At 40.1% G+C, this 14,230-nt stretch overlaps 1 protein-coding gene across 2 annotated transcripts in view; it reads right to left on the bottom strand.

Moving 5' to 3' along the window:
- Positions 1–14,230, bottom strand: part of TTC6 (tetratricopeptide repeat domain 6) — a 174,676-nt gene that overhangs the window by 84,423 nt on the left and 76,023 nt on the right. For both annotated transcript variants that reach the window (XM_040333738.1, XM_040333739.1), the window contains exons 12-17: positions 12,989–13,463; positions 9,245–9,374; positions 6,106–6,281; positions 5,838–5,974; positions 1,355–1,524; positions 130–250 (exon numbers count right to left, since the gene is read on the bottom strand). In XM_040333738.1, coding sequence (XP_040189672.1) covers positions 130–250; positions 1,355–1,524; positions 5,838–5,974; positions 6,106–6,281; positions 9,245–9,374; positions 12,989–13,463 — 1,209 coding nt within the window. The remainder of the gene's footprint in view (positions 1–129; positions 251–1,354; positions 1,525–5,837; positions 5,975–6,105; positions 6,282–9,244; positions 9,375–12,988; positions 13,464–14,230) is intronic.

Raw genomic sequence — 14,230 nt, 5'->3', positions numbered from 1 at the left:
AATCAGAGTAAAGTAAAATTTCAAAGGATATGGATACTTTTTCAAGGCACTGTACATTATAACCTCATACATACATTAAATATCATACACAAAATGTAATAAAATAGATCAAAGAAGACCACAACATACCTATCCAAAGTTAGTACATGTTCAAAGTCAAATGTAGCCTCAGACGACAGTCCTAGGTCTGTGTAAAGGATACCACGCTGAAGAAAAGCATTCAGATTTTCAAAGTCATCATAAAGAAGCACTGTGGAAAATTAAAAAAAAGAATTCTGACACTGGGTTGAAAAAATTGAGATAACTTGAGCTCCTAAAACATTAGCACATGCACCAAATTTAGATGTTTAAAACTGAGCATATGATGACAAAGTGTAGAGATTACTTTTGGTGAAAAGCGGATGGTGGAAGCAGCACATGCAAGTTGCATTGAAGAATTACAGCAGCATACCATGGTACCTGACCAGTAGCACAGCTTATAGTCAGATTCCGCAGCTGTGAATATACTCCTGTAATGAACCAGGCACTTGTCCAATTCTTGTGAGCATGTTCCTGGTCATTCACTGGAAATCTGAACGTGAGCCCTGTCACTGACCACAACCGTGGGTTGCTGCTGTAATACTCCAAGGCCGATTGCATGTACTACCCTTGTTATGCTTGTCTCTTAACTTGGACCTATTCCCTCTCAACTCTGAAGCCACCCTATAAGTGATTATCTGAGATGTACAGTCTCACTAGCCAATGGGGAAACCCAAGAGGCAGATGTGGGTGGGACAAGGCTTGAAGTTTACTAGTAAAGTGGAACTAAACCTAAAATTGCATACTTACCTTCCTGCCTGCAGTCTTCTATTTAATGCACATGCCCAGGACACTTTGGCTGTGCTAGCATGATTTACTTCCATGCGCATGCATGGGATGACATCATTCTCTGCCAGCCAATCAAGAGGCTGCAAACCCGGAGAGAAGATTACAGCGGCCTGCGAGGTATGCAACGGTTGCATCGCTGGAAGGTGGAGGTGAGTATATTGCAGCGTTTAGTCTCACTTTAAAGTCACAGTTTGTATGTAGCTTTGGCTATATTTCTGAGTGGGTAAGTGTTTCCCAGTGTATAAGAGGTGGCTTTCAGAGCCAATAATTTGATGTGGTTACTAAGGGTAAGGTTAAGATATAGAGGATTAAATGATAGGTTATATTTTAGGGTTAGGTTGAATTTAAAGTATTATGTTAGGATTAGGTTAATAGCTAAGTGTCAGGGTTGGATTAAAGAGGATTAATATTAAGAGTTAGGGGGGGTTAAATGAGAGAAACATGATGTTGACTACCGTTGTTGAATTCTCCTGAACATTTTTTTTACCAGAAATGCTGAAGTCTTGCAGGGCATGGTGTGGATAGCACTTGCGCAGCAAACATCCTCTGTAATAAAAAGCCATCCAGTTCTTGGGATCCAAATGAATAATAGCCGAAAAGTCTTCTGCTGCCTCATTGTAGCGAGCTAGCTTGGTGTAAGCTCTTCCACGGAAAGTTCTGTTATATGGAAATACACTTTACTTTGGCCACAAGTTTACAATCTCATCAAAAACAGACAAAAAATTGTTAAAGGAGAATGAACCCCAATACAATAATATCCAATTCAAATAAATAAGAAATAAATCCCTGAGCAATAATGATCGCTGTTGACACTTATTGTCTAGCAGATCAAAAACAGCCTGGAAATCGTAGGCAATGCTTGACTTTAAGACCATATCCTGCAATTATTGGGTCGCTATGGCCATTCTCAGATACAGAAAGCAAAATGCAAACACCTATAGCAACGTAAAATATGCAGACGATACTACACAGAAAGTGAAGAAGAACTAAAGGGTCTCTTAATTAAGGTGAAAGAGGAGAGTGCAAAAGCTGGACTGTAATTGAACATTGGTAAAACTAAGATCATGACAACCGGTCCTTGGAAAATAAAAGGAGTAGAAATGGAAACAGTGAGAGATTTGATCTTCCTAGGCTCCAAGATCACGGTAGACGGTGACTGTAGCCATGATGTTAAAGGACGCTTGCTTCTGGGAGGAAAGCAATGGAAAACCTAGACAACATTATAAAAAGCAGAGACATCACCATACCGACAAAGTACTGTTTAGTCAAAGCTATGGTTTTCCCAGTAGTAGCCTATGGATGTGAAAGTTGGACTATAAGGAAGGCAAAGCGCCGAAGAATTTATGCTTTTGAATTTTGGTGTTGGAGAAGACTATTGAAAGTCCCTTGGAGGGCAAGAAGATCAAACCAGTCAATCCTGAAGGAAATCAACCCTGAATATTCACTGGAAGAACAGATCCTGAAGCTGAAACTCAAATACTTTGGCCACCTAATGCAAAGAGAGGACTCATCATTGGAAAATACCTTGATGCTGGGAAACATGGATGACAAAGGAGATAAGGATAACAGAAAACAAGATGGATAGATAGCATCATCGAAACAATGAACATAAAGCTAAGTAAGCTCCGGGAGGCAGTGGGGGACAGAAAAGCCTGGCATGCTAAGGTCCCTGAGGTCACGAAGAGTCGTACACAAGTAAATGACTAAACAACAACAACAACAACAACATAGCAACCAATTGGCAACTATTTTCAGTTACTCTGAAATGATGAACTGATGGGTTGCTTCATTTGTTTTAATATTGATATAAAGGGTATTGGAGTGAAGGGTGGTTTTCATGCTCACCCAAGAAAAACTCAGAAGAGAGGACTTGCAAGTACATACAAACTTATTTTTTATCGTCAATGAGAAACCTCACAAACATTTCCATTTCTAAGAAAGCGGTTCTACTTGTGTGACTCAAAGAATCTTGGCTGATTAGATGACAAGAAAGACATCCATAAGAACAACAATTATTGAGAAGCTTATTGGCTCCCTGGCAAAAACCCTGACATTCTAAGAGTTTTAGTCTCTATATGAAGCTGACCTTCACCCCCAAGATCAGCTAAGGCTCTGTGCACTGCCGCTACCATTCACAATATAAACAATGCAGGATCCACTAGGCAGTTGAGTATCTGAATCCAGGACGACACTGCATAATAGGTAAGTGGGGCTACAAAAAAAAAATCTGAGGAGTTCCTGTTTACCCACTTGACCTCTGGAAGGTTTTGCCCCCTTCGCGACCAGGGCATTTTTTTAGATTCAGCACTGTGTTACTTTAACTGACAATTGCATGGTTACAACACTGTACGCAAATGAAATTCATATAATAATTTTCAAACCAATAGAGCTTTCTTTTGGTGGTATTTGATCTGCACTGTGTTTTTTTTATTATTTATTATACAAGAAAGAAATCTTCTAAATGTGAAGAAAAAAAAAAAAAACAGTACTTTCTACATTCTGTTATAAAACATATCCACTGGAATGAAATCGAATTTCTTCATAAATTTAGGTCAAATGTATACTGATACGCATCTTTGGTAAAAACCAAACTGCATTTTTGGGATACTATACACTGGTATAGTCCTGATCATGACCAAGACGCTGATCTGCACAGACACTATACTAGTAATGGCGGTAATCAGCAACTAATAGTGTGGAGGACAATCTAGTGCTAAATGACACTAGCTAATACAGTGATCAGTGATAATACTGTACACAGTACACATGGCACTAGCTGGGAAGGGGTTAACATCAATGGGCAATCAAGGGGTTAACTGTGTGGCTAACAAGTGTAGTGTGTGTAATGTGCGTTGCTTTTACAAACAGATCTGGCTGCTTTTCTCCCTGAATTTAGAGGCGATTTCAGGGCCAGCTGATTCGACGTCATTACGCCTTTCTACACAGAGTTACACTGATACGGAGCTTAACAGACAGGAGAAGCCTTGAGGAGATGCCGCGTCCCTCTATGTTAATCCATCACAAATTTTTAACAGTCAAATTGTAAGTGCAATACTTTTAGAAAATTAAACATATTTGTCAAGCAGTATTACGCTATGGAGTCTCTTTCTGTTTTTCATTTCTTGAGGCATTAAGACACCAGCCTGTGCTTGCAAATCATCTGCAGTGAGTCTGTTGGGAGACTTTAAACCCCTGTGCTTAGAGAGATAGCGGTCACCTACTTTTGGTAAGGAGACTACAACACCACTGTTTGGGTGTCTTAGGTGGAAGAAGATTCCTCTTTTCACAAATTCAACTTTGTGCACCATTATGAATCACACTACAAGGATTGCTTTTTTATGGTTTATTGACCTAATTATTATTCATTATTCATTTTCATTTCTCTTTTTTTAATACCGTTTGGTTTTGAGCATTTAGATGCACTTTAGATTTGTGCACTTTATTCTAAACGCATTTATTATTGTACACCTGTGTTCACTTATCAGGTTGATCATTGCTTATTTGTGTAGCGCTGTACCTTGTATCATTTACAGAAGAAACAGACAGATCGCTGTCTGTGTACAATGTTCTGTATGTTTGTCAACACAGAACTCTGTGCTGTGATTGGCCACAGCTAATCATCAGGTTTTAGCCAACAATCAATGGCTGCAATCTACTGACAATGCCGTGTCCAATCAAAGCACGGGTCAGCAAGGGGTGGAAGTACACCACAATGTATGGTTACATTGCGGTGCCTGGCTGTGCTGCCTGCTTGCAGTATATTTACTAAGCAGGTGGCAAGTGGTTAAGGCTTAATGTACACAGGACATTTTAAACCCTCTCCTAAACTTTTTGACTTGACAGATAGTAACTGACATTTAAAAACATCTGTTTTGCAGCATTTACATGACGCGTTTACATTTAGAAGTGTTTTTTTTTTTCAAATAGTCAAAAATGTATCTCCATTAAAAACGTGAGTTAACGCGTTTACAAGCTGTTACAGGCATTTGCCGTTTCAAATGCCTCTGAACATCCGTCCTGAATGCATTTGTTTGCTTTAAAAAAATCCTTCAAAACTCAACTGCCTAAAAACGACTATAAACGACCCTGTGTACATGTACTTATAAGATAACATCGAGGAAAATTCAGGGAAAAAACTCCCCAACTGCTCCTTAATGTCTGTTTACCAGCATCAGTGTACATGGGAAACATGCGCTACTTTAAAGGCATACTTTAGACACCCCCAGGTACGAAATTTAAAGGAAGATTTCACTTTTATTGTTTCACTTTAAGCATTATTAAAATCACTGCTCCCGAAAAAAAATGCAGTTTTTAAAACGTTGTACATTTTTTGCATTGATACATGTCCCCTGGGGCAGGATCAGGGTCCCCAAACACTTTTTATGACAATAACTTGCATATTAACCTTTCACATTAACACTTTTGATTTCTCCCATAGACTTTTAAAGGGTGTTCCGCGGCTTTTAAAATTTGCCGCGAACACCCCAAATTGTTCGCTGTTCGCTGAATGGGCGAACGGCCAATGTTCGAGTCGAACTCATGTTCGACTCGAACATAAAGCTCAACCCTACTACAGACCTGTTTTTACTAGGTTGTCAATGCAATTCTATTTCCTGATAAATTCATCAGCAAACACAACACAGGTTTTATCATAGGAGTATCATTAGGTTAGCTTGTGATTTGCTTAAGGGAATCAGATAAGGTATAATGTGGTGCATAGTTGGAAAATATTGCATACATTCTCATCTGCCATTCAGAAGAATTTTACTGTGCCATGTGATTTACAGAAATTATATTATTTTTGCTGCTGGTGCTACAGAAAATGGGACATAACTTTGGCAAAAATGGAGATGAAAATTTCATGAAACACAAATTTAAATGGGGGATTTTAGTAAGGGTCTATATCAAATGATTTTCTTGGCAGCACAAACATTTAAGCCCTCCATGTTGGAGATGTCACAATCAGTTACCTGGCCTCCACATTAGTAAAGTCCTGTTTGATGGCAGCTGTGAAGTCCTGTACTGCTGCACCCCAGTTGCTGTTCGCAAAATAGTACATGCCATGCTTCATAAGAGCATCTGTCCGACTGGGATTATGGGAAAAGCACTGTAAGAATGAAAAAAAAAATACTGTTTTGCCAATTCATATCTTCGTCATATGCAGAAGGTCATTTAGGAACACTCTTCATAGAGGATGTTTTGAAGCAGTATATGATTATACTAATTGCATATAAATACCTGAGCATAATTATCCATGGCTATAATAAGTTCATCCTGAGCCTCGTACATTTGTGCCCGCCGGAAATAGATGTCATCGTTCGTTGGCTGACATTTAAGAGCTTGTGTATAGTTCACTATAGCCAAAGTGTAGTCCTTCTTCTGCTTGTATATCTCAGCTTTGGACAAGTACGCATCTGATTTGTATACAGTATGGTAGAAAAGAACAATATTTAGGGTTATTTATCCTTCAGCATTTCTCTTGATATTCCAAAGCAGTGTATAATGCAAAAATCTTTAGGGCCAATGTCACACTTACAATCCTGTTACTAGTGACAACCAAGGTAGAGCAAAGAAATTCTCACCCGTCTGTAAAGGTCACTCCCTTGCTGGCTGGATGTGCAAGGAGTTGTTCTCTAGAGCAATGGTCATCAACCCTGTCCTCTGAGCCAACTAATAGGTCAGGTTTTATGTATTACCTTGGGGAGGTGCAGACTACAATACTGCATTAACTGAGCAGCAAATTATATCACCTGTGATGTATTTCAGTTATTTTGCAAACCTGGCCTGTTAATGAGCCCTGAGGACAGGGTTGATGACCACTGCTCTAGCTAGTAAGAAATATTTCTCAGTGTTTCTGTCAGTGAGGGAGCACCGCCTTGCTTACCCAGCCAGAGACCGAATGACCTGTAATAACAGGTATGTCATACTCACTGTACCTGGGATTTGGCACCAGGTTTACCCTCTGGTGTGAGGCTGTCTGCACTCCCAGATTTCTGATGGAGTGGCACTACCATGACCCATTAGATTCTATCTTAATTGGCGAGGAGATATGCTGTTCAGCATTCAAGCAACACAACACTACATCTAAGCCAAGTTCCCTGTGCCATTAGCATCTCCACGTGCCTCTTGTCTCGACTATGACGTCTGTGTCTCCAGAGACCATTGCCTACCAGAGCCTCTAGTGACACCTGCACTTCTGTGCCTTCTAGTGACACTTGCTCTCCTGTGCATCCAGCAACCTGCTCTCCTGTTCCTTCAGCAACCACTGCACTCCAGTGACCACAACACTTCTGCCTCCAGAAATGTAGGTGCACCGTGCACCCCTTTGATTCCATGTCTTTAAGGGTCACCAGAGGCAAAGATCATATCAGTGACCCCAGCATATCCAGTGACACTTGCACTCTAATGATTCCAATAACTTCTGTGTATACAGTGACCCCCAGTAACTCCTGCACCCATGCGTCACTCGACATCTATTGGATTTAGCTACGTCACCCAAGCCATACAAATAGACAGACATTTACTTTCAGAAACACTTCCAAGAAAGGACTTTCTTGTGGAAGGCTTTTCATCCTTATCCGGCACCAACTTTCCAGTGCCACCTTGAACTGCCTATGTCCTCTGCTTTACCTCAGTGAGAGGAGCCTATGCAACAAACACAGTTTAGGAACAAGATCTCCCTAAAGACACTTGTAAAGTTACCTTTCCAGAGGGATTTTGTAAGGCCCTGGCAATGTTACCAGTGTCATAAGTAGGAAAGAGCTTTATGTTCGGGTCGAACATGAGTTCAACTCGAACATTGGCTGTCCGCCCGTTTGCTGAATAGCGAACAATTTGGGGTGTTCGTGGCAAATTTGAAAGCCATGTAACACCCTTTAAAAGTCTATGGGAGATGGATTCTTGGGGGGAACCCCACGCCATTTTTTTTAACTTTGGCGCGGGGTTCCTCTTAAAATCCATACCAGACCTAAAGGGCCTGTCCCCCAGTCCTGGTAATGGAGTGGGGAGGGGAACCCATGTCGTTTTTTTCAATGACTTTTATCTGTATTGGTGGGACCCGACAATTCATTATAGCCGCGAGTAGTTTTAAAATACTTTTTTTCCTTTATGCCCTGTAAACACGATCGGTTCATCCAATGAAAACAGTCTGGTGGATTTTTTCATCAGATATCCGATTAAGCTGACTTTCATCAGTCTTGCCTACACACCATCAGTTAAAAAAACGATTGTGTCAGAACGCGGTGACGTAAAACACAACGACGTGCTGAGAAAAATTAAGTTCAATGCTTCCAAGCATGCGTCGACTTGATTCTGAGCATGCGTGGATTTTTAACCGATGAACGTGTCCACAGACGATCGTTTTTTTCTATCGTTTTTTTAACCATCAGATAATTTTAAAACAAGTTCCTAGTTTTTTCACCGATGGACAAAAAACCGATGGGGCCCAAACACAATCGGTTCGTCTGATGAAAACGGTCCATCAAACCGTTTTCATCAGACGAACCGATCGTGTGTACGCGGCATTAGAAATGTCATTTTGTGCAGGGACAGTTACAAACACAGGAAACATGCGCTACTTTACAGGCATACTATAGACACCCCCCAGGTACGAAATTTAAAGCAATAGTTCACTTTTATTGTTTCACTTTAAGCATTATTAAAATCATTGCTCCCGAAAAAACGTCAGTTTTTAAAACTTGTGTCCCCAATAGGAATAATCTTCCATATGCCATACGATATCGCGGTAGGAAGGAGTGTTGTGACATCACCCGCGGCCATCACATTGTTTTGATCTGTATACACGCTGCATCACCGGAATAGGTGCCTTGTCTGCAAGTTGTTATAACCACTTTTAATAAATATTTATTGTTCATACGGAGAGCACTATGCATCTGCCTGATCATGATCTTATGGCATATGGAACATCATTCCTATTGGTATAGCTTCTCCTCTGGTTCCTGAGTACTTTTGGATCCTTATAAGTGTTCGCTGGTGATTGTGTATGTGACCCTCCATAACCAAAGGGTCCACTTTGTGAGGTGAGCGGCCATTGTTTACTACTGGTGGAGGTCCATCGCACCCACGGAGTCACTTTGCATGTCCTCAATATATGATCACTGAACTACCTCACGGAATGTGTTTTTATACGTATATGGACTTTATCAGCGCTGCGTCATCTGCTATATAAGTACCTAGAAGAAACCCAGGCACAGGAAGAACATGCAAACTCAAGGCAGGTAGTGGTATGGTTGGGATTCAAACCGATGACCCTAATGCTGCTAAGTGGAAGTGTTAACCACTTGGCCACCTTCACCTATGTTGCCTTAGTCCCAGTATTCAGCCCCATACAGGGTACCTAGCTGAGCAAACGTCTTACCTGCATGTGTTTTATTATATTTAATAATGAAGTTCAAGTCATCTAGAGCCTCGTTTGTCTTCCCCTGCAGCAAGAAAATCAGATGTCTATGCCAATATGCATCCAGCAGTTGTGGCTCCTGTTTTATAACCTGTGTAGAAGAAAGAAGTGACTTATGTTTTCCAAATTCTTATATGCAGTATATACACATTGGGATGATGTATTTTTCTAGATCCCATCCATGTGGTAATAGAATTTAGCAACCTTCAGAAAATACGGTGGAAATACAGTAACTGTTAGGTCCCTTTCACAAGGGCGGCTGTTCTGCCGCAGTTAAAAGCATGTTCTGTTATTTTGACATTCAGAGAATCCTGGCACAGCGTTCACTTGCGATTAGCTGCCTTTTACATGCGGCTGAGTTTAGCTGCGTTGGAACATTCTTGCCATTTCTGATGTGCTTCCTGTTGTTTTTCTTTCCTTGTTGATGCTACTATCTGCAGGTAAAATAGTACACTACGATTACCTGCAGATAGATGTAGATAACTGCAATAAATCGTTCCAGGACGCAGTCAAAGTTAGTTTTTCTAACTGCACCAAACCCCATGTAACAAAACTGTTGCTAAACGCAGTGTGTGAATGGGGAAATAGGAAAGCTTTGTCCCAGTTTAGCGGCGGTAGATAACTTGATCTATCCGCAGCTAAAAGCTGAATTCTATCCGCCCATGTGAAAGGGGCCTTATTGTCATAATTTCTATATGGACTTACAGGACACTAAAAATGGTTATTGCTGAGCAAAATAACATCTGGCCTGAAGTCTACCTTATCTGACTAATTAGAAATCATGATTCTAAGGACAATAATAGTGAAATGCCAGATGCAGATCTTACTAAGGCCTGTGTGTAATTTAATGTCAGTAAAAATACTGTTCTGTGAAGCTCTCAGAGGTTTGGAAGGAGAACCTTAGTGAACAAACAGCATCATGAAGGCCAATGAACACACCAGACAGGTCAGGGATAAAGTTGTGGAGAAGTTATAAAAAATATCCCAATCTTTGAACATCTCACAGAGCACTGTTCAATCCATCATCTTCCCGAAAATAGAAAGAATATGGCACAACTGCAAACCTACCAGGACATGGCCATCCACCTAAACTGACAGGCTGGGCAAGGAGAGCATTAATCAGAAAAGCAGCCAAGAGGCCCATGGTAACTCTGGAGGAGCTGCAGAGATCCACAGCTCAGGTGGGAGAATCTCTCCACAGGACGACTATTAGTCATACACTCCACAAATCTGGCCTTTATGGAAGAGTGGCAAGAAGAAAGCCAATGTTGAAAGAAATCCATAAGAAGTACCATTTGTAGTTTGTGCAAAGCCATGTGGGGGACACATGTGAAAGAAGGTGCTCTGATCAGAAGAGACCAAAATTGAACTTTTTGGCCTAAAAGCAAAACACTATGTGTGGCGGAAAACTAACACTGCACATCACCCTGAACACACCATCCCTACTGTGAAACATGGTGGTGGCAGCATCATGTTGTGGGAATGCTTTTCTTCAGCAGGGACAGGGAAGTTGGTCAGAGTTGATGGGAAGATGTAAGAAGCAAAATACAGGACAACCTTAGAAGAAAACCGGTTAAAGTCTGCAAAAGACTTGAGACTGGGGCGGAGGTTCACCTTCCAGCAGGACAACGACCATAAACATACAGCCAGAGCTACAATAGAATGGTTTAGATCAAAGCGTATTCATGTGTTAGAATGGTCCAGTCAAAGTCCAGACCTAAATCCAATTGAGAATCTGTGGCAAGACTTGAAAATTGCTGTTTACAAATGCGTTCCATTCAATCTGACAGAGCTTTAGCTATTTTGCAGAGAAGAATGGGCAAAAATGTCACTCTCTAGATGTGCAAAGTTGGTAGAGACATACCCAAAAAGACTTGCAGCTGTAATTGCAGGGAAAGGTGGTTATACAAAGTATTGACTCAGGGGGGCTGAATACAAATGCAGGCCACACTTTTCACATATTTATTTGTAAAAAAAAATTGAAAAACATTTAGAATTTTTCTACCACTTCACAATTATGTGCAACTTTGTGTTGGTCTATCACATAAAATCCCAATAAAATTCATTTATGTTTTTGTTTGTAACATGACAAATGACATGTGTAAAATTTCAAGGGATATGAATACTTTTTCAAGGCACTATATATATCTATATATATCTATAGATATATATAAAGAAAAAAATTGATGAGCGCAACCTCTAAAAACACTCTCAAAATGAGATATAAGGGTCAGCGCATTGATCCAAATAAATAACCAAAATAATGTGAGTACCTATGGAATAAAGTGCGACAGTGCAATATAATGAGGAGTGTGTAAGATCCGAGACCCTAATAACACTAAACCTCCTAAACGTTAAACATGTGGGAGTGTCTAACACACAGGCCTGGTGCTATACGAAAATGACAAAAGGAAAAATTGAAGGGAAGCAAAATAAATTAATATCAGTCAAAAGTGCTTTTGCTGGTGTAGGAATATTCAAATACTGGCTTCAAGTGCTTCAAATAATGATCAAAGTGCTTCAAGTGATGGTCCTCTTTACATGTGGGCTAACAGAGCGCTTACCTCAATAACAAAGATCATAAGCCTTGCATAACTCCAGGACGTCTTGCTGAGAGGATAGTATCCGTAGTGTACAGCTTCCTGATGTTCTTAATAATGGCGATGGTCTTCAGTAAAATGGGGGCTCACAATGTAGATAGGGAAAATGGCAGAAGAAAAGAACTCTCATTGTGAAATAAGTAAAGACCAAGAAATTTAAAAAAAGCCAAAAATTGGGTGCTTACAAGCAGAATTAAAAACAAAACAGGGATATAAACCGTGATTACGGGTGTAATCCACATCACTTCCGGCCACATGCAATGTTTCTGACGCGTTGCGTCACCTCACGTGACTTCATCAGAGGAAACTGTGTTTTTTCCAATTTTTCAATTTTATTAGGGTCTCGGATCTTATACACTCCTCTGAGTTCATTATATTGCACCATTGCACTTTATTCCATAGGTACTTACATTATTTTGGTTATTTATTTGGATCACTGCGCTGACCCTTATATTTCATTTTGAGAGTGTTTTTAGAGGTTGCGCTCATCACATTTTTTTCTTTATTCAATTTTTTGTGGATTTGTACACTTTATAGATTTGAGCAGCATTCTCACATATTGAACACGTTGGTTCCCTGTATTATTATGTTGATGCACTAGGCAAGCGCAGGAGACCTCTTCTTTCAATCACTATATATATAATATATATATATATATATATATATATATATATATAAAACAAGTAATGTAGCTTACCAGTGCTTAGATGTGGTGGCTGTATTTGTTTTCCTTTTTGACACTTTCTTTCCACCTTTAAACTGATAATCCTGCCATTAACTCACTTCCTGTCCTAGGATGACAAACGTACCAAGTTGCATTGTCACCCTATGATAAGTAGTGTGTTAGGACTACACAAAGTCCAGGAAGATAACTGAGAACAATGCTAACTGTTTAAATACACTTTCAATCTAAAAGTCTGAACCTTCATGTATGCTTGTTCCAGGGCAGTGACTTACTAGGTAGTGATGTGAGGATCAGGATGACAGCCCCCAATCTACACATACATTAAGACAGCAGGAACTGCTCCAAACATTACCATCCTCACAGGTCAACTTTCATAAATAAAATATTAGGAACGTTTTTAAACTTTTTTCAGCTTCTTACCATATCTAAATCTTGTAAGGCAAGGTGTAGATTGCCTAGTTTTCTGTGCAAAGCACCTCTTCTGCAGTAGTGGAATACAGATGGTCTCTCCTGCTTCTCTATTAAACTGGTGAGATAGGAAATCTCACTCTCCACATCTTGCACAGATGCTGCTGGGTCCTCTACAAGCACAGGCGGTACTGAATCCAAGCCTGCTGTCAATGGTGTCTCCTTCTTTTCAGGATCAGGCAGAATTGCAGGACCAGCTATATCATAGTACTGTGCTTCATCTTCCATAGGTGTCTGACTTGGTGGAAAAACTTCATCAAACCAACTATTCCAGATGTCTCTCACCCATTCTCGAAGATCCTGACCAGTTTGGGCACCACCCTGTGTTCTTATGAAGAATGAAAAGTCCAACTGGCGAGGGAGACTGGAGCTCCGCAGATGCTGAGTTGGTCTTGAACCAATGGGGATTCTTTCAACGGACACAGATCTGTATGGATATAAATATAAGCCAGAGCTGTAATTTTGACTACAAATACTTGTATTTTATGTGGACAAAGGACAAAAAAAAAACAATTGTTCAACATTAAGAGACTTTATAGGCACAACATGAGGCAGATACACTAATATAAAATCAATCTTTTATCAACAAAGTATTGGAAATGGACATCCATCATGATCTGGCATATACCAACTTAATACATGAACATGTGAAATAGAGCTCATTTAAAGTCCCACTGACCAAACTCTCTTTTTTCTGTTCAAAATTTGGGATAGAGGCCATTTACCTATGGTGCCTTGGACCACATCATTTTTTCTCTATGTGAAATAGAGCAGATGTACTTTTCCAAATCAAAATGCCAACGCATTTCACTGTAGACTTTTGCTTCCTCAGGACAGTTGGGTTTATGTGTTGAAATTCACTGGTGATATGACAAAAGCCATGCAAATGTATAGGTCTTGGAGGCAGACAAAGGGCTGAACAAAACTGCAATACCCAGGAGATGACCACAGTAAGCGGTAAAATGGAGGACGGAGACAAACAAAAGGCAGATGGTAAAATGGGCAGAATCCTATGTAAAAGGAAGATGAAGAAATTGACACTAATGAATGTGCTATTCCTCAAACAGAAATAAGGGTGACAATCCCCTGAAAGGATAGACGAGTGAGCTCCTGGACTACATCTGTCTTGTGTACATAAATATTTCCTGCTGCCCATCATTGTATTTCATGTGGAAGTACAGTATAATCCCATTA

The sequence above is a fragment of the Rana temporaria genome, chromosome 13, assembly GCF_905171775.1.
Source record: "Rana temporaria chromosome 13, aRanTem1.1, whole genome shotgun sequence".
In the NCBI taxonomy this organism is placed as follows: domain Eukaryota; kingdom Metazoa; phylum Chordata; class Amphibia; order Anura; family Ranidae; genus Rana; species Rana temporaria.
This window is presented reverse-complemented; position numbering and strand designations above follow the sequence as displayed.